At 39.6% G+C, this 21,243-nt stretch overlaps 1 protein-coding gene across 5 annotated transcripts in view; it reads left to right on the top strand.

Annotated features, from left to right (window-relative positions):
* PDE8A (phosphodiesterase 8A) overlaps positions 1–21,243 on the top strand; it is a 153,887-nt gene that overhangs the window by 106,327 nt on the left and 26,317 nt on the right. For all 5 annotated transcript variants that reach the window (XM_068143699.1, XM_068143698.1, XM_068143700.1 and 2 more), the window contains 7 exons: positions 10,680–10,736; positions 13,248–13,438; positions 14,643–14,699; positions 17,685–17,742; positions 19,139–19,227; positions 19,453–19,531; positions 21,041–21,178. In XM_068143699.1, the coding sequence (XP_067999800.1) occupies positions 10,680–10,736; positions 13,248–13,438; positions 14,643–14,699; positions 17,685–17,742; positions 19,139–19,227; positions 19,453–19,531; positions 21,041–21,178 (669 nt within the window). The remainder of the gene's footprint in view (positions 1–10,679; positions 10,737–13,247; positions 13,439–14,642; positions 14,700–17,684; positions 17,743–19,138; positions 19,228–19,452; positions 19,532–21,040; positions 21,179–21,243) is intronic.

Below are 21,243 nucleotides of genomic sequence, written 5' to 3'. Positions count from 1 at the left end.
CTGCCCAAATGTAATTGACAATGCTTCACTGCAGGCCATTGGACTCTGCCTGGGAAATACATGCTAGTATGAATCATAGAATCAATAAGGTTGGAAGAGACATCAAAGATCATCAAGTCCAACCTGTCACCCAAGACCTCATGGCTACTAAATGATGGCACCAAGTGCCACGTCCAATCCCCTCTTGAACACCTCCACGGATGGTGACTCCACCACCTCCCTGGGCAGCCCATTCCAATGGCTAACAACTCTCTCTGTGAAGAACTTTCTCCTCACCTCAAGCCTAAACTTCCCCTGCTGCAGCTTGAGACTGTGTCCTCTTGTTCTGGTGCTGGTTGCCTGGGAGAAGAGACTAACCCCCTCCTGGCTACAACCACCTTTCAGGTAGTTGTAGACAGCAATAAGGTCTCCCCTGAGCCTCCTCTTCTCCAGGCTAAACAATCCCAGCTCCCTCAGCCTCTCCTCATAGGGCTTGTGCTTGAAGCCTCTCCCAAGCCTCTTTGCCGATATGATAACGGATGACAGCAGGTAGGAAAAATGACAATGGTCAGTAAAGTCTGAGGTGTGTCAGTGCAAACAATGGGTTATTAGTGACAATAGGAAAAGCAAGCTTGTTCCTTAACAAAGGGAGGCTTAGGACAAAATAGAGGTCTTCTGGGAAGCTTAGCAGATCCACTGACTGGTTTATACTATTTTTGTGCTGTACTTTCTTGCTTTGCTCAATCTGTTTGTGGTGATTGCAGTGTTGGTAGATCAAGGCATGGCAAGTTTGTTTGACATAAAGTAATTTGAAATCTTCTTGATAGACTGGAACTTCCTTTCAGTCAGTTGACTCTGTTCAAATCTAGATGATGCAAGGGAAACTGCCACTGAAATTTATGTGCATAAAGAAAAAGAAAAAAGTGGTAATGGTGGAGATCAGTTGTATCCTGATGCATCTGTAATCACCAGTAAAATAAAACTAACAAGTGCTATCCACTAGAAAGAAGAGAACTAGCTGACAGATATGAAACTGATTAGCACTTACTGCTACACTGCAGGATCTTTCAGAATCACAAGAGGACAAGCACTTTTAATAATATTAAACAATAGAGCTACTGTGCCATATTTAAGTCTCCCAGAGTGCCGTGTAGTTCAACTGCTAAAATGCAGGCAGCAAGAACTTCCTTATGGGCCAGAAGCATGTAGTATTTGTACTAAAGTGCCTGATCAAGTAGGGGGATGGAAAGTCCGCTACAGCCTTCCTGCAAAATTAATACACCTGAGGCAGCAGTAGGCAAATGAGAAATTCTGTTTCAGTTAAATGAAGATCTTGGTAAAGCTGAGGCTGGATTTATTTGTTTGCAGTGATGCAAACCACATTATATTTAATGCTCTGGTTTCAAATGTGTCTTGCCTGATGACCTGCAAGATTTAAAGATCCATTTCTTCTCTGTCGTCTTGGCTAGTCTTTACCTCTGGGTAGGGATTATTTCTGTGAGGAGATGAGAAAGGATAGCTCACTGAAACTTTATGTCAGTGTTGGTGTATGAGAAGTTAGTTGGTCACCAGAGCTCAATTATAGCTCTCCTAGGCAAAGGGGTAACCAGACTTGTCAGGTGAGGTGAGGTGGGGAGAGGATATAGGGGTGTCTGCCTTCTGGGAGTTGCTAGATGCAATGTTTTTGCATGCCTGCTTTTAAGGCATTTTGTGAGCCAGAGTGTGGCTGGTCCTGATTGCAGAAGGGAGAACATCAGTCTCAGAGTTGTTGGAGGACAAGAGAGTAGCTGCTGAAACTCAGAGAGGGAGAACATGCATATGGGCAGTTCAGCTGTCCAAAAGGTAATGCTTCACAAATACAAGTGATCCTTATTTGCAAGTAACCCCAGGATACCAAGGATGCCAGACTTTGGGGACATTTGCTCTGAAGGGCAGCTGACCCTTGAATTTTGTCAAAATAAATAAATAAATAAATAAATAAATATGTGGAATTAGGTGCTAGTGCCTTCAAGGTGATCTTGTTTATTCATCTGAAGGATTTCAGTTTCTGCATGTTGCGCATTCTATTCCTGTCACCTTTAAAAGCTGGACTCTGCAAAAAGGATAAATGCCTAAAAGCTACACTTGACTCTGAAAAGCTGGAAATATTCATGCTTTTTTTCTTTTTTTTTTTTTTTTGTTCATTGATAAAGGCATCAATTTCTGCAACCTATGTATAGAAAACCATTATTACAGGGTTTAAGAAAATTCTTCTAAAGTACAAGCCAGATTGTTTAAGCTGCTGTTTTCCTTCTAGTGCAGGATATAACTACAAACGTCCTACAGCATGCCCTCGCCACACTGAAATATTTGGCTACAGTTAAGCGAGCAGCCCAGGGATACAACATGGGGAATGCTCACACCCTCCAGACAAAGATCTGTGTGAGTGTGGCCTGAACAGAGAAGTTCTTGAAAAACTTTCAGTCAGAAAGTGGAGACTTTAGTGAAGACTCCATTGAGCCATCTCAAATCTTAAGACAATGAAGGCCTAGAGCATTTGACATTCAGTGCTGTTTGGGCAGAAAAGCATTTGGCAAAATGACCATGGGGCAGAGTGTTAAAGGTGTTCACATCTCCAGGAGCATGGAAGATAGGGGCATAGGATTCACATTTCTTGTCTTCTAAATATACAAATAGATGAAACGTTAAGGCCTGTGTACTTGTGCATAGCATACAGGTCTATAAGTCAGGTGCAGCAAATACAGCTTGCTACATTTGAACAGCTTTTGATGTGAGGACTGGTTTCCATTCATTGCATTTGTTCTTTTTGGATGGAGAAAGTCCGTATGGATTAACGAGCATATGCCTTTCTTTTTCGGCCTTGTCTGTGATTTATTCCATCCCTGTTTGGCATGTGGTTCATTGACAGTGAAGACTCTTGTGGAAGTACATATTTCAGGTATTGGTGATTATGAAGTGGCCCAAATATTGGCAGTGGTGGCTGCTGTCAGTTGTCAGAGTAACCTTCTGTTGTGCCAAGGGATGCCATGGTTTGGCATGAGGTATGCAGAGACCATCTTTCTCCCCTGGTGCCTTGGTTCCTCTGAATGTAAAAATGGAAACAGCAACCATGTCCTTCCCCAGCAAGTTTTGAGATCTGTCTGGTAGTGCTGTAGGTATGCCAAGTGATAATTCACAGATTCACAGATTGCATTGGGTTGGAAGGGGGACCCTCAAAGGTCATCTTGTCCAACACCCCTGCAGCGAGCAGATACACCTCCAACTAGATCAGGCTGTCCAGGCCCACATCAAGTCTGATCTGCTGATCCTTAATGTCTCCAGGGGCAGGGCCTTGGCCATGTTCCTGGGCAACCTGTTCCAGTATTTTACCACTCATGGTAAAGAACTTCTTTATGTTCAGCCTACATTTGCCCTGCTTCAGTTTAAAACCATTACCTCTTGTGTAAGAACCCTATCAAGAGCTAAAAAATTCCCCCAAATTGTTAGCCCATTCTGTGTGGAAGTTCTGGCCCTTACCAACGTCAGGGACAGCTGGATGGTGTTTGGTCACAGTGGGACACTCATCTGGGCCAGAGACTACCCAGGCCTTACCTCATTACAAACAGTATAAGTTACTTTGGGATAGCATTGCTAATTATTCCAAACAAAACAAAATCATTCACTTTTACTAATGCCATGCTTGCAGCTTGATATCTGAAATTTCCTGTAATAAATAAGGGGAGACTTTAGACATAAGTGTGAACTCCCATTTTGCACCATTTATAAAGTGTACTAGAAGGCAGAGAGCCTGATTTCACAACAGTATTACTCTAGTTTTGTTCTAATTTAGCTTTATTATTGCACTGGAATAACAATGAAGAAATGCACTGGGGAATTAGGCCCAGAATACAAACAAACAAGCAAACAAACATATGTATTAATGGTTGGCCCGTGTGTCATGCCAAATGTAGCCAAAAATCAGCAGGGTCCTCCTCAGGCTCAGAGGAAGCCAGTCCCAGTCCCAGATGCATATAGATATCTTCTGGGTAGATTCCTCAGGACCTTGGTTAACCCTAAACTTGTCTCCAGGCTGCACAGGGGGGGAAGAGTGGCTCAATTTTAGGAGCAGTAAAGGCGTTGTAAGGAACTCAGGAATAAGAGAGTGGATCTCATGGTTGACAGGGCCAGCAGCCTCACTCAGGAGCTCTGGCAACACACTATGCTCAACAAAGCTTTTCTTCTCACGAGAACTGCAAGCTGTCCAAATTCTATGTTGCTAATCTGAATAAGAAGCCAGAGTTCATCTCTTGAGAAATCATTTATGTAAAACTAGTTCACTACTGATGCTAAAACTGAAGAAATGGATTAAGGAAACAAAGGGTACATTCCCCCATCTCTGCTGCTGTCTGTTCTATCATGACATGGCAGCATTGCAGATAATCCTTCTCGGAATCAGTTTGAAACACAAAAGAACAAAACTTTATGTGATCTTCAGATCTTGTAATATGGATCTAAAACTGTATTGTTTTGTTGACAGAAATGCATCAGTGGGAACCCAGTTTATATTAATGTAAATGCTAGTTTTTATCAAACCAAATTAGACTGAATCAGAATGCTACATTATACACGTTACTGAGCATGTGACATTTGTCTACATCTTTTAGGAAATAGGAAAAAATACCAAGGGCTGGATTGAATAGATTTCATTTAAACTGAAGAGCAATTTTAGCAAATTTTACTTGCCTTTCAGAACTCTTGTCTTTGTATTTCAGTCAAGAATAAACCGACTACATGTGGCTTAGGGTCTTTGAGAGCCAGGCTTACCTTTGTCCTTGAATCTGTTGAGCAAAGGCAGAAACCTCGGGTATTTCATTCCCTCTTGTTCTTTGTTGAAGCTGTTACTGACTACAGACAACTAAAAATGTAGCTATATAGGGCCAGATTCCCACTTCATTTACGCTGAAGTAAATCCTACATACTCTCTTTGTGTTTGGAGGAATTACTCTGGATTTTCATTATTGCTAACCAGGTCAGAATTGAATACACGGACTATAAAATTTGTTTTATACTCTAAATGGTTGTGCTTGTTAAGAAGATCTGCTCAGTCAGCAGTTTATGTAACCTGTACCAATGCTAAGTTTGTAACAAAATGGTCTTGTCTGGGGAATGATGTAAAAAGTGATGTTAAGTGTTTATAGGAAAGCAGGTAGAAAATGGGAGGCTAAGTCTTAAAGTTCTTTACCCCGATAGATGTCCACTGAGAAGGAAATAGGTTAATGACATTAATTGGATTACTATTCATATATTTCAGAAAGTGATAAAGATTGTTATAAACAAAGAAAAATGTGAATGGTAAAAAGCTATAGCTCCAGAACATGGAGAATTTCTTAATGTTAGCCACACTGTCACAAAGCCCCTCTCCGCTCACACAGAGGCAGCACACTGGGACGACCTGAGTGGACTTAGATCCTGGACCTTGTCATGCCAGTTCATGCTGAATGGATTATTTCCTAGCTTTCAGCATCCAAGAGGATTTGGCAAAGGTTTTTGAGAAAGAGCATTATTGTGTAGAATTCTAATTTCTGTTGTTGATAGATTCTGGGTCAGTTTAAGGTATAATACAAATCTATGAGCTTTTGTTTTCTGGGGTGATAAATCTATACTTAACCCATCAGATTGAAAAAAAAAAAAGAAAAAGGATATGTTTTTCCTTGCAAAATGTACACTTTTTTTCTTTTTTTTCCTTATACTGGTCAAAATCCAGTTTATGTTAATAGTCCTATAGCTCCTAGCACATCTCGATAATCAAGACTGCTAAACCTTGCTGTGATGAGTCAACTCATGCTGATTTGTATCGTTCACCTTGTATATGTAGAAAACAAGTATATATTCTAAAATCAGACAAAACACTTTTCCTGATGCCTTAACATACTGATCTGTTTTAAAAAACTTATTTTGCTGTTTGCAGTCCATTAGGACCAGAGATCAAGTCTTATGTCTAACCATTGTAGTTATCCATGTCACGTATGACAATTAGTCAGAGCCTTAAAGCTGAAGTCTGTTTGAAGAGGCAGGTTTTTCAGTGTTACAGAGATTTTCTTCTTGCCTCCTTTCTTTTGTCAGCACAGCAGTAGTTAATTTCTGCAACCCATTCAGCAAAAGTTTGTCACTTCTTTGTTCACGTCAGTTGCAGGAAAATAAGCTGTCACAACTCTTCCTGCAAACTATGAACTACAAAAGTGGGAAGGGCAGCAGAACAGAAATGCTACCAGCTGCCCTTCGGAGAGGGATACCATCAAGAGGCTAGGGCTGTGAATGGCAAATACATGCCCAGCCTAAGAGTCGTCCACACAGCCCCATCTGTGGCAGAAAGGAGGTGATAGAGCAGTTGTGGATTGTGGGGGAGGATTTCAGGCAAGTGCTTCTGCTCTCCAGGATGCCAGCAACTCCCTGGCCAGGCTTTCTCCTGAGTGGGTAATGCTGGAGCAGCCCATGGTCCTGGCTCTGGCGAGAGTTACCTTAGGCTGCACAGGAATCTGCTTTGGAACTTCCCACAAAAGCTTCGTAAAAGTAGTGATTTAAGAAAATCAGCCAGCAGAAGGAATGTGTTTTCCTCTCCATAGCAGAAGTATGGCATGGGATTTAATAGGCAATAGTTTTTTTGGGGCTGACTCTGCCCTTTTTAGGAGGTTTGCTCTCCTCTCTAATTGGTAATGGTTAAGAGAGGCATTCTGGAGAAAGCCAAGATACGAGACCTCTAGCAAATAGGAGACCTGTGGGTTGCTTTGATGTGTCCCACATGCCAGCCAGGCAGTTTATCACCATAGGCAGCATGTGGATCAAGCTGGCTTTCTTTCCACCATTTATTGCTTTCTGCATTTATTCATCAAGCGAGATCATTTAAAGTTTTTCTTGCTGTAGGAAGTTAAACAAAAACAACCCAGCAACCATGAACAGACCATTCCTGTAGATTCTGCTCTGGTAAAATGTGAAGAATGACTCATAGCAAGAAGTACTTTACCAGGTTATATCAGGTCAGCATTGCATTTGTTGTACTTTAATCAGATCGGTCACAGTTGTTTGGGTCCGTCTTTACAAAGCTTGTTTCTGTTGTTCTTATTTACCAAACAGTTGCTTTTCTCCAGACACTGGAAACATGAATTATTTCTATTGGCAATTTCTCTGTGTACAACTCAGCTGCTACAAGATGCAGATTGTTTCTAGTGAGAGTTAAGCTACACATAGTCAGTAGAAGACTTCCCCATCGACATCTATCATATCTCAGGCTAATGCTATTGCTTTGGGACAGATCTCACTTTGTGCCAGGGCTAGGCATGGCTGGACAGAACAGAAAGTACAGTGTTCCGATAATAAAGGCAAATCTGGGGGAAAATAAGTGCTACCAGCAGTAGTTCAGCAGGTCAGAGAATGTAAAATGGCTGCAATTGCTGTGTGTGAGCATTTAAAGTAGCCTGGAGCCGATTATCTGTTGTGTGTCTAAGCAGAGGGTGTAAAAGCTGCTGCAGTAAGTGAGCTGCTGTCGGCAATCAAAGCTAACTAGTAGTTGCTGACCTGCAGCCTGCTATTACAGGCATCTCTCACCCCCCAGACCTAGAGGAACCGAGCTGAAGCAGTTGTGATGAGCCAAAAAAGTTTGTATTTTCAAAAGTCTGAGAGTTAGTTGCTGTTGCAAACTATTCTAGTGGTAGAAGTCTTTGAAACCATGAGCCCTCCTGCCAGCCTGCACTCTTGAAGTGGTTTAAGTATGGGGCTGCAATGAGAGCAGGCTATGCTGTCAGAAATGTGTGGTAGGGCTCCTTCCTAACATCTGTTTGATTTGGTCCAGGCTCCAAATTATAGGCTTGCCTCAAAGATTATTTGGTAAAGGAAGGGTTTTTCAAAAGACTTGCATGCACAGTGAGGGTGCTCAGGGTGTCCTGGACTGGGGTCTCCCCACACTCATATGTGCTGTACTCGATCGATTACAGGAGCCTACACTTCTTCTACCTCTGTCTTCTCATACACTTTCTTACAGGTTTGTGCCTGCCTGCAAGGCTGTCATATGAGTAAGTCATGTCTGTAAATCTGAAAATGTACTTGGATTTTTGATTTTCAAGTAGGAGAGAGACTTCAAGAAAGAAGTAGCAAAAGGTGTGAGTGAATAAAGATGTGTTTGTGCAGTTACTATATGTGCTGTCTTTGGCTGAGTTTGTTATAACCTTGCAGCATTAGAGGTATTTTTAAAGCTCATTTAGTTTATTGATAGTTGAGAGGTTTTGCTAATCCTTGCTGAAGCCTTGATTTTTGACACAGTACTTAATCAGCCTACCAGCACTACACAAAAAGATGAAATAGTTAAGTTATTTGAGCAGATTTCAACGGGATTAAGAATTAACTGGTGTTCACCACAATTTTCCAGCTGAGATGCAGACCAGGGTTTTTCTTCTACTCAGGACAGCAAGTTAACGTGTAACAAGATAGTTTATCTCATGTGGGCAGTGCTTTTAACTTAAGCTTAAATGGTGCATGGACAGGTATTTTCAGTGTGGAAATGGGCACAGTTTTCTGGCAGAAAAATGTTTTTTGGGTTCAGTCCTTTAAATGCTTTGATGACCATTGACAACTGTTTTAAGAAAAAGAAGCATCTGAAACACAGTCACTGGCAATACAGGGGTTATCTCATTCTTAAGAATTCCCCTTGGACTGAGACTAATAGTCCAAGGGTATGCTGGCCTTTTGGATGGGGTTTTACATACCCCCAAATGGCAGTGAAGTTCAGCTCTGGATCTGAACCTCCCAACTCAGGGCCATCTCTTGGCATAACTGCAAACACTTGCTGCTTTATGCTGGCAGCTGGAGTGTACACAATAAATGTTTCGAAATTTAATTTGAAGTGTGGTTATGTTCAGATAAGTGACTGTGAAAAGGCATCTCTTACTCAATAGATATGCTCCTTCTGTGTCCTTCAAACATTTCTGCTGCTCTTACTGATTCAGAATAAATAGTTACTACTGTCAGTGCTGCAAAACCAGTAACGCTGGTGCAAAAAGCTGGATTGCCTCCTGCTTATGTGCATTACCACTAAAAGTATTTGCTGTTTTACTAGGGAAGATTTTGAATAATTGGATGATGGGCCACAAAGCAGAATAAAGCAGCTTGATTCTTCCAACTGGAGAGGGATTTCTGGTCTTGAAATTAGAAAAAAAATGAATGACTGGAGAGTATTTAAACTAAGCTGATCTGACCAGAAAGACCATCAGCTTTTAGAGACCCTCTTAAATAACACAGGCAAATGCTGGTTCCTGCCTTGTTTTTGCAGGCATGATGTTGCAATTTTGCCTTGACTTGTTTCTTGCTTATTTAATGTTGCAGTGATGATTTCCAAGTTGATAATATAAATAGAATCACACATGAGAAACTCTGAGGGCTGAGCAATGGAGCAGTAAGGTCGTAGAAAAAATGAAGAGTGTAATTCTAAAAGATTTTTCTGCAGGATGTGCTGATGATTCTAGGAAGATTTCTAGGCTGCAGAGCAATAAATCTGATCATCAAGTGTGGTTTTTTACTTTGAAAAAGAGCAATGTAAAAATGCTCTCTTTGTGCTCAACAGATCTTTTCTTTGTACATATGAATCCAGAGATAGCTTCGATTTACTGCATTGCCAAAAGTAACTTTTTTCTGCCTTTTTTTATTCCAGTTAGTTTTGAAGTTTGTATAACTCCAAGAACCATTGGTTTCTGTTTCCTGTTTTGAATCAGGGACATTGTTATTCCTGCTTTTTTAGTTTTTATGTGAGACCAGAGGTGAAAAATATTCAAGCACATGAAAGTGCAGATACTCGCTTTGTGGGAATTCCCGAAGAACCTAGTCTGTGTAATCCTATTAGAGTCTTCCTCTGTATTTATATGTTTAGCTTCTTTAGAAAGTCTGTCTCATACCAATTGAAGAATTTGTGTTCAAGCTTGATTAATCATTAATTGTATCAAAGAGAAACAGTTGCAGTAAACAGCATTTCTGGTCATTGACCTCCACTCCTTGAAGTGGCACAAGAAGGAAATGCATCCTAAGCTAAATTGTTTGCCTCTGTTACTTGAACGGAATCTAATGTGAGAATCACTGGCATGCAGAAAGCATGGCATAAGACAGCATTTTTGATACATGCCTCAGCGAGTACAAATAGCTGAGTTCTGAGACCCTTCCTAGAGGGGCTGGACAGAAAGGAGGGAATGCAGGGAGAAAGCTCTTGGAGAAATGAAATTAAATTAGTGTGTTTCTGTAATACTTCTGAGCAGTTGTTAAGTTTGAAATTCTAAGAGCAAGTTATGTACTTTTGCCTTTCATCTGGAGATTTAATGCTTTTTTTTTTTGTACTTTAGCAAAAGCAATTTTTAAATACTTCCATGTTTTGCAGAACAGCCAGAGTGATACAGAGGATACAGAAAAATAATCATCTGTCTACCAAACTTTCATGACTTATCCATTACTTTGTGTTTAAAATAACAACTAAAAAAGAAAGACTTGTTGATTTCTAACTGTGCTAATGCAGCTTAGCATATAAATTTACAAAAGCAAAATAAGACCTTCATGAAGATGCAGCCTCATAATGATAGCAATATATCTGTAAGGCAGTGCTAAATAAGAAATGTCTTATCTAGCAGAACTAATTTTTCTTCTTCTCTAGGTAGATTTCTGTTGACAGGATCCCTTCTTATTTCTTCTAGGCACCAGTAACAGATGTGCAGTTTGGCCCTATGAGACTTCATCAAAATCAACTTCAGGTAATACAGAAGTTCAAACTGAAGTCTTAATTTCTAAAGCATCACAGATATTTGCCTAAAATATATGAGTGAAATGTTTGGGGTATAGGGATCCTCAGAAAGCATTTTTGGCAAGTAATAATGTGTACCTAACGGGTTTTTGTCATGACATTGTGTGATGTCCTAGAAATCCTGCCTATTTTCTCTAGTCATCTCTCAGTTCATAAAAATAAAGCTATCTCACATGATTTCTGCTATCAGTTAGCTTGTAGTTAGTTTAGTGTATGTCTTGTTTTGTACTTTACTGGTAGTTAATTCTTAATCAAAGCCTCATCAAAATGATGCTAAGAGAAATGTCCTGTCAAGGTCCATTACACCAGCATTATCACTGTCACCGAACTTGCAGTATCATCACAAAAGATATGAAGTGAGCTTAGCAAAGTGTATTTTTTTTGTTGTTGTTGTTATTCTTTTTCAACTGGCATTAAGGAATCCTCCTTTATCTCTTTATTAATAAAGGTTGTATATCAGTTGTCCCCTTATTTTGTCTGGGATAGTTATGATGTTTGCAGATACGTGACCCATTTAGACTTCCTCTGAAAATTCTTCTGTATCCCAAGGTGTACAGAAGCATTAATAATTCAAGACATTCCTCAGTCAGTAATTACAGAAATCCTGAGTAAAAGTAATCTGGAACTGCAATTCAACATCTTCCTGAGCTGTTTGTCAGAACAGACAGTAATATCATCAAGCATCTGATCTTAGGACAGTCTCAAGTAGCTGTTCCTCTAGTATAAATTAGAAGCATTCCTTGACTATTTCTGCCCCCTTTATTGGTACTAATGATTTTATCACTTTTGTTCAGTCATAGGCCACCTTCAAATTCTACCAATTTATGGTCATAATACAGCTGGCAGGATATTTGTGCTAGAATCAATCATACCGCTCAGATCTGCTGATTTTCTGTGCTGTTGAAAACCATTCTTCCACTCTTAGAGTCTTATAAATTAACTTCACTAAATGGAGCCCAAACGATGACATGTTTTTGCAAACAGTTTTGCAGGTTGCTATAAAAGGAATGTCAACTAAATGAGAACAAAGTTCTTTGTTCTTACAAAAATATGCACTACATGGAAATACTAAGATTTACTGGTAGACATTCCACCAGCCTAGTCCTAAGTGTAACCAGCACTGGAATACCTAAAATCACCCAGAAGATAAATGGCAGAGAGATGTGGTGCAAGTCACATATGTGCCACATTATTGTCTGGCCAAAGCATATATCTAAGTGTGGTTTGATTAAATTAGAAAGATTGGTGTCTCAAACAATGCAGGAAATGCTGGTTTAGTTATCCATCTTTCCCAAAATACTGCATATACTGAGTCACCTACAAACTCAGCACTAACATAGATCTATAGTCTGCCATACTGTGTAGAATAGAACAGAATAGAATAAACCAGACCAGACCAGGTTGGAAGAGCCCTTCGAGATCATCACGACCAACCCATCATCCAACATCATCTAATCAACTAAACCATGGCACCAAGCACCCCATCAAGTCTCCTCCTGAACACCTTCAGTGATGGTGACTCCACCACCACCCTGGGCAGCCCATTCCAATGGGCAATCACTCTCTCTATGAAGAATTTCTTCCTAACATCCAGTCTAAACCTCCCCTGGTGCTGCTTGAGACTGTGTCCTCTTGTTCTGTTGTTGGGTATTCTTTCAGGCAAAAGAAGTTTGCTTCTTCCTTAACAGATTTTATTTGTCTTCTGTACCATATTCAATCCTAGAATTTAAAATACATTTGAGAAGGAATTGGCCCTTATCATACTTTGTGTATATAGGCATCAAACTGATTTTTAAAGAGCTCAGAGATTAATGTTTTGGGCAATTATAGAGCAAGTTAGGACAGAGAAAATACTGTCTCACAGATCTGACAGCCATTTCTGGATTTCAACCACAGTAATCTCCTTCTCTATGTATGGACTGCCCAGAGAGGTGGTGGAGTCGCTGTTACTGGAAGTGTTTAAAATAAGACTGGATGAGGCACTTAGTTCCATGTATTAGTTGATTAGATGGTGTTGGGTGATAGGTTGGACTCGATGGCCTTGAAGGGCTTTTCCAACCTGGTTAATTCTGTATTTCAAACATCAGGAGGTACTCCATATACAGGGATACTGCTTATGATTTAAGTCTTGCATATGTTCATCTTGACCAGCCCGTCTGTAGTTACCAGAAATCCCATAGAGTAGGCTGCATCCAGTACTTAGGGGAAGAAGAGTGGGCTCATGTACACTGTCTGAAATTTAGGCCTCTGGTCTCAACTGATTGCCTGATTATGATGAATCACTTCATCCTGTATGGATATTAATGTCACTTGCAGGCTGTTTTATCCACTTGGAACACCTCTCTATGCAGACAATTATAAAAAACAATACTCTGTAGGAAGCACTTCTGTTAAAAACAATGAATTAAGTCTTGGAAGACTTGTTTGTAATGATTGTAATGATTCACTGTCTTTAACCTAGGTACTTTTAGTGTTTGCCAAAGAAGATAACCAGAGTAACGGGTTCTGCTGGGCATGCGAGAAAGCTGGATTTCGATGTAATATTGCCCGGACACCCGAGTCTGCACTAGAATGTTTTCTTGATAAACACCATGACATTATCATTATTGACCATAGACATTCCAGATACTTTGATGCAGAAGCATTATGCAGGTAAGTGTAATTAATGTTTAACTATAGAGTTAACTCATTATCAAAGTTTTTTTGCTTTTATGTGACCCTTTTATAAATCTACCAACCATTGATTATTTGGTTTTTTGGACAGATATCCATGAGCAGCGTTAAATAATGTTACCACAGTGCTTTACATCTGATAGCTGCAGCACTTTTGCTTTTGTGCTAGGATATCTGAAGCTCAATCTGACTTGAAGCCACAGCATGCAAATTTCTTCCCATACTGAACTGTTTTGTTTGTTGGGTTTTGCTTGTGGGGTTTTTTTCCCTTTCTTTTTTTTCCTCAAATACTTGGTTCCTTGTTTGCACACTAAATTAACTGCAAAGCTTGCATGTGCCACCAATCAATTTAGTGAGTACATTCACTTCCTCAGTGTTCTGAATATTTTTTGAAATGCAATTTGCTGTTGAGTAACTCCAGATGCAAACAGGCGGTGTTTTGTGTGCGCATTTCCATACCTACGACATTTGAAAATCTGTTATGAAGAACAGAGTTGCAAACTGATTCCAAAAACACTTTCACAAACTGCTGTAAAGTATGAAAAATGGGGAAAAGGATTTGCCTCTCCGGGTCTCTCCAGAGACTTGACAGACAGTGGTGCCTTGCTTCAGTGACTTTCCAGTGAAATACCCCTTGGGAATGTGTCTAGACTAAATAACAGTCTGTAGGGTAGGGGGTGGCAGGGTCAGATTATGTACCCTGGGTGTCTGGAGGGGGTTCAGGGCACTGGGACATAGGCTATTCTCCTTGCTAAACTAACTAGATAAGATCTTTGTCAGACAAAGACTAGAGATCAGCTCTGTTCCCCATATTACCTTTTTACCATCCTGTCCCAGAATAAGGTAATGCTCCTTAAATGAGTGAAGCCAAGTCCTTCAAACAAGTCCATTATGTGCCATTTCAGAGTTGAGAGTGTTTGCTGTTTGCCTACTGGGAGTATTTGAGGTTTAGATTAATTGTTATTCCTTGTGTCTTTCTTTTAATGGAGTCTCAGACACTGCTAAATTTATTCTCCTTTCTTAGTGGTCCAGCAAGCTTGGGGTTTGATTTCTGTTTTTGTTGTTAAACCCTTCAAAAGAAGACGTTTGAAGAAAAGTAATGTGTGAAGATTCTGTGCAGTCATGTTTTCTGAAATGTGAACTTAAAAAAAACCTGTTTAACAATCTTGCTTTATATTTAAAGGTCTATCAGAACTACAAAGCCCTCTGAAAATACAGTAATTATTGGCGTAGTACGAAGGTAAATACTCATATATTTACTTTCACGTGATCAACAAAATGTAAATCTTAGCTTTGGAAAAGCAAATAGTACATCAGAAAGCTTGAATTAGAACTTCTTACTTTGCTAGTGATGATGTGTTCTACTGTGTAAGAGTTTTCACCATCTTTGACCACAGGTTTGGCACAGGACTTTGGATTTCTAGTTTTTGCTAGAGAAATCCAACTGTGGTGGTTTTTTTTTTCTTTGTTTTGTTTTTTCCCCCCCCTCCTCCTCATCACTGGAGGCTTTAGGGGTATGTTTTAAATAGCCTCTGCAACATCATGCACAGAACTGTGGATCTGCCTCATAAGTCTGTATTTTGATATTAATAAAAATAACGGTTTAAACCTTTCTTGATCTGTCTTTCAGTCTGATTAATCTGAGGCCAAACGGAAGATCTGTTGAGTTACCAAAAAATATTTAACACCCCCCCCCAAAAAAACAACAACAACAAAAAACAGCTGTAGAACAATTTGATCAAAGTATCATCTGACCATAAAATTAAAACAAACTAAAAAAAAAGACTGTATTATCTCAGTACAGCAGAATATATGCTTCCCCTCCCCCCTTTTTCCTCTGAAAACTTTACTTCTATATCATAAAATAATGTAGCAGTAACAAAAATGCAATATATTGAAGCTGAAATCAAATAAACCAAATATAAATGTCTAAAGTACAATTTTGGGACTGTTTTGTATTGAAGACCCATTCTGAGGTGCTGAAATTTCCCATTTAAAAAATCCTGTTTTCCACTACCATCTCTAGGGAACAAAAGACCCTGATTAAAACTTTCAGTGGATTCCGTTGTGAATATAATCTTTAATGTCTTTATGCGAGGAAGTCTTCTGACTTATGGTCACTGTCAGAACTTCTCTTATTGAACTAATACTAAAGAAAAAAGGGGAAACTCAGGAGCTTCTTCATGTACATCAGAGAGAGAGACATCTGTGGTTCTGTAGGTCATCAGTTCCTTTCAAAAGTGAGGGGATCTTGGAATCTGGGCTTGCTGACCACAATTAGGAAATTGTTCAAAAGGAGCTTTTCCCTGTAACTCTTTTTTCCCTCCCAAACATTCACATTGTGGGTTGGAACATGATAATAGTCCCCTGTGGTGACAATATCTCAGAAGCTTAGATTTTCAAACTTTTCAGATGTATCTAGTACTTAGGGCTAATCCAGCACCTGCAGGCAACCTACAAGAATAGAATAGAATAGAATTAACCTGGTTGGAAGAGACCTTTGAGATTGAGTCCAACCTATCATCCAACACTATCTAATTAACTAAACCATGGCACCAAGCACCCCATCCAGTCTCTTCCTAAACCTCTCCAGTGATGGTGACTCCACCACCTCCCTGGGCAGCCCATTCCAATGGGCAATCACTCTTTCTATGAAGAACTTTTTCCTAACATCCAGCCTTAAACTCCCCTGGTGCAGCTTGAGACTGTGTCCTCTTGTTCTGGTGCTGGTTGCCTGGGAGAAGAGACCAGCCCCCACCTGGCTACAACCTCCCCTCAGGAAAAGGACTGTTTACAATGGCCTGTAGAGATAGGACAAGGGGCAATGGTTTTAAATGACAGTAGATTTAGGTTGGATGTTATGAACAAGTTTTTTACCATGAGGGTAACACTGAGGGTAACAGTGGAACACTGGAACAAGTTGACCAGGAAGGTATTTCAGGCCCCATTCCTGGACATACTCAAGGTCAGGCTAGATAGGGCTGGGGGCAACCCTGATCTAATGGAGAATGTCCCAGCTCACTGCAGGGGGATTGGACTAGATGACCTTTGGAGGTCCCTTCCAAAGCAAACTACTCTATGATTCTATGGCTGTTGGAATCTTCAGAAGTGAGTTTACTTTCCAGGGAGACTGAGCTGACCATGTCAGGTTTCTATGTGCTAAACACAAGCATTCTTGAGTCACCATTTAGGATTTTGCAGAGAACTTTCACACATTTCCTTTCTCGCTGCAAGAAGCATATTTGTGAAAGAGCCTGACATTTAATCAATAGCATGTGGAGAGTCTTCTCCTTCATTTACCTGCAGTTCAGTTTGTTGTTTGGGTTTTGTTGGGGGCTTTTTGCCTCCTGCAGAACTCCTGTCCTTTTCCTGTGTTCTCCAGGGAGGCAGCATTGTGGGATAGCTGGCATGAGGAATAGCAAGATTTTTCTGACGGCTGCCCTTCTCTCTCTGCTTCACCCTGGGCAAACTGTGTACTTTAGTAGGCACCATTCTCATCATGCATAAGAAACAAGTCCACAGAAAACAAAAAGAAGACGTGCCATGAGACGCAAAATTGCACACATAAATAAAAGCTGTTGTGCCATCTGCAATATTTGACCAGCTTCCATCAGGTCATTTACAGAAACTTAACATAATGGCCTTCCTTCCAGACTCCAGCCATCCCTCACAGGTGCTGGAGTGTCTTTTTTTATAGTTTATATAGTCATTTTTGAAAAAAATTATTCAGATTTTAGGAGTATGTTACCCTCAAATGACAGATGGCACTGAGTAGGCAACACTAAAAATTCCATCTCCATTCAGGCATTTTGAGCTGCCCACCTAAAATTTGGTACACTCAGGCAACAAGTAATTTCATAAAACTTTGGCCATGTAGACTTTCAAGCACAGCTTTGACTAGAGGCAGCATAAGCAACAAATAATCCAGTAGTGAACAAAGAAGGACTAGTCCAACAATCCAACTAATTCAGTTGTTTGAAGTATTAGGGTGCTGTGATGCAAGCAGCTTATTACATGCTAATAGGAAAATAACTTTTTGGTTTATCTGTGCCAAAGATGAAAGCTTATAAAAACCACAAAAAAGGTTTGATTCATGATCCTATAAGGATCTAGCCATATTAGCCTTTAGTGTGACATGTGAGGTACAGGCATGTCAATGACTTGTGAAACTTGGTCTCAGCTGATTCTAGAAATAATCTCTGAATTTACCATCCTTCTCTAAAAGGCATGCTGATCGTGAAGAGTCATCAATATTGCCCCTCATCTCTGCTGGCTTCACAAGGGTATGTGTGTTTTACACTCCACATTTCAAAATCCTCATGCAGGAAACTATCCAGAATCTTTGGTGTGAGTGACTATTTGTGTCAGTAATCCAGCCTGTAAATCTTATTCATGTTGCTTGTTCTTACATATATATATTACATATACCATTTCTGAACTACCATACATCACTAGAAGTAGAAAAATGCGGGTTAAGTAGGTGGACATTCTCAGGAATAGAATAAGAAGTGGTGCTGAGACTTTTCTATTTTAACAGTTTATTTCAGAGCAAGTGTATGATGCTTTGCTTGAAAGGTTAACACTGACAAAATTGACTTGAAGGGACTATAGCAGAGCCAGAGAGCAGCTGGCATGAGCTGCAGAACGTGCTGTAAAAAATCTCTTCTGTCAAATGCCGGTTCACATCTGCAAACGGGCTTCAAACACCATGAAGTGCTATTATCTGTTATCTGGAGGCACCTGAAAAGTTTCACATTGAATCTGGCAATATTGAATCCTTGGCAACTATTCCAATTAAGCAGGGAAGGTGCTTATTAGTGTCACCAAAGTGGATTCCTCACTGCATTAATCTGACAATGGAACAAAACTAGGCATAATGCACAATGTGATTCAGAGTATTTGACTGCATGCTCACCAGGGTTTTTGCTATTCCATCACCTTTGCACTTACTTGTAGTAAGATCCTAACACAGGATGCTAGCCTGACAATATCTGTACTTACATGTACAGAGTCATTCCAGTGGGCACATCAGTAATCTGACACAGGTTCAGAATTGCTTACAGATCAGAGCCTTGAGGATGGGACTAATGGCAAAGCGTAGAAAATTTTCTTTAGCAGCCTTGATGGTGGCTTACCATTTATAGTCAATCCTTGCTCCCAAACTATCAATGCATGTGGCACTTTAGCCACACATATATGGTAAACATGAGATGTTTTAAAAAAATCAAAGATTCTTAGGTCATTACTATACAAGCTCCAAAAGAAATAATTATATACAATTGCAGGTATATTGTCAGGAAGTTTTGCTTGCTTCTGTGTATACAGTTTGGGGAATTAGCAATTGGAAACTCAATATAAATCTCAAATTTGATGACTTGTTACACAACATAATGTTTTCTCTCTTATTTTAAATAAGTAGCATGGAACTGTACAACTTCATTAAAAATAGATAATTTTATATATTGATCATGCTGACAACCACAGAGTATCTGCCACCTTTTCACAATGCAGTAACCTGAAGAATTTTACTAGTCCCAAAACATAAACTTCTCATGTTGCTTGTGTTACAACATGTTTGGTTTTGGCATATATACTCCTTTTTTAGTTTTTATCAAAGCTTCATACCCTTGAGCGTGGTAAATGTGCATTAATGAAATATTTTCAATCTTTTATTTGCAGAGATATGTAGAAAATTCTAATATAATGGCCTGTTACAATGAGTTGATTCAGCTGGAATTTGGAGAGGTGCAGGCACAGTTTAAACTAAGGTAATTTAACCAACAGCTTTATCCCCAAAAACTGCCAGTTCAGCCCCATCATTAAAAAAATATTTATGTTACTGTATTGCAAATAATTATTGAATGTCAGTTAATTGAAGAAAATATATTAATCATAAAAGTTTATCCAGTATGCAGTTGCAATGTCTCATTTTCATACATAGTAAGAATTTTGTGGATTAAATTTAATAAAATACCTTTTTTTTTTCCCTCTAGAGCATGTAATTCATTATTTACAGCATTAGAGAAAAGTCAAGAAGCCATTGAGATCACAAGTGAAGACCATGTAATACAGGTTTGTTCCAGTTATTTTTGTATTTTATTTCATCCATGATTACATTTACTCTTCCTTACAGTACAAGAGTCTAACCTAACTTAATGGTCCTAAAAAGATTGGAGTGGGTTTAGCTAGAGAACAGGATTTTTTTTTCTCTCTCTTTGTTTAATGTTTCTTTTAGATCATGAATTAATGCAGCCACTGGCATGCATGCATTCTGTCACAAAAAGATTAAAAAAATTGCATGTCAATTTGATGCTCTTGAAAAGCAAATTTAATTGATGTTCTATTTACATAAAGATAGTACACTTTTTCTCTTGAATCTAATACTGTTTGATGGACTGGAATTCTTGGGCCGACTGTTTTTCAGTGTAATCTTCTCTTTAGAGTTTCTTTTAAAAGGGGAAAAGAAATTGTGCTTAGGTTTGCAGTCTTGAAAAACATCATCTTTATAGAGGAGGTAGTCCCATCTCTAGCCATGAAGGCTGTGAGGAGTGATTTTATTATCAGTAAAGAGCTTCAGTCTAAGCTTCTGGGAATTAGAGCATCCGTATAAATTGTACCCTCTTGACCCAAATCTTGACAACAGCAGTTTCATTGAAGGATGTGCCTTCTTTCATCCCTTTTACAAAAATAACAGAACACATCCTGAAGTAGTTTTGAACACATTCTTTCAGACCAGATTTTGTCCCTCTGCTGACAGCCCCATAATACAAGAAAACCAATGTGCAAGAGCGACAGAGCTCTGGCAGGCAGGGCTTCCCCAACAGTTCCTTTTGAAAGGAGCCTCTAGGGGGGAACTTTTAGGAGCAGAAGGCATCCAGTGACACCCTTTAAATTTCTCTCATATTGAAACACTGTACATCGTGAAGCGTTCAGAGGCTGTTATGACAGGGCCTGTGTTGTAACCCAGCTAGTTAGAGGGCTGTGAAGATGTGGGCTATGGGTACCAGTCTTCAGTTTTGTTGGGCAAGGGCCACAGAATTGCAGCAAAGTGCAGCATTTAGATCAGAGGGAAAGTTACTTTATGAGATCACACTTCTTGTAGTCTGCTTGCTGGGCTTTGCCTGGACAGGGAAATAGCAATGGTTTGCCCTCACACACAATAAGATGCTGAATTTGTCAATAAATAAGGTTAATACTCCTGTGGTAACCCACCATCTAATTTGAGAGTTTTAGGAACACTGAGGTAAATTTGAAGTTTATAGATTTGAGAACTGACAGCTCATTTTTCAGGAACTCATGCTGTCTGTCTGAACTCTGTGGATATGCAATATTTGGCAGTTTCCATAATTTCCCTCCTTTTGCTCACATGCCCACCCTCTGCACAACTCCTCTAGCATGGGCATTCCTCTTTTTGCTCCATAAAGAAAAATAATGTAGGTATCTCTCTCAGAAGCAGTCCATACAGAGATTGATTTCAGGCTGGGAAAGAAATCCCTTGGTTTAGCAAACAGGGGAAAAGGGGATTCTGTAGTGTTTTAAGCATACCATTGAGTGGGTTTTTTGTTTGTTTTTATTTCACAGTATGTCAATCCTGCTTTTGAAACAATGATGGGCTATCAAATAAGTGAACTAATAGGAAAGGAATTAACAGAAGTGCCTATAAATGAAAAAAAAGCTGATTTCCTAGATACTATCAATTCTTGCATAAAGCTAGGAAAGGTGAGTACCATTTACCATTTGCTGCCTGTAAAAGTTACTGTTGTGCAGGGGTGACGTGATGTACT

The sequence above is a fragment of the Melanerpes formicivorus genome, unplaced genomic scaffold (genome assembly GCF_026170545.1).
Source record: "Melanerpes formicivorus ecotype bairdi unplaced genomic scaffold, bMelFor1.0.p_v2 SCAF_10, whole genome shotgun sequence".
In the NCBI taxonomy this organism is placed as follows: Eukaryota; Metazoa; Chordata; class Aves; order Piciformes; family Picidae; genus Melanerpes; species Melanerpes formicivorus.
Note: the sequence above shows the minus strand (reverse complement) of the source record. Positions and strands in the feature narration are given on the sequence as shown.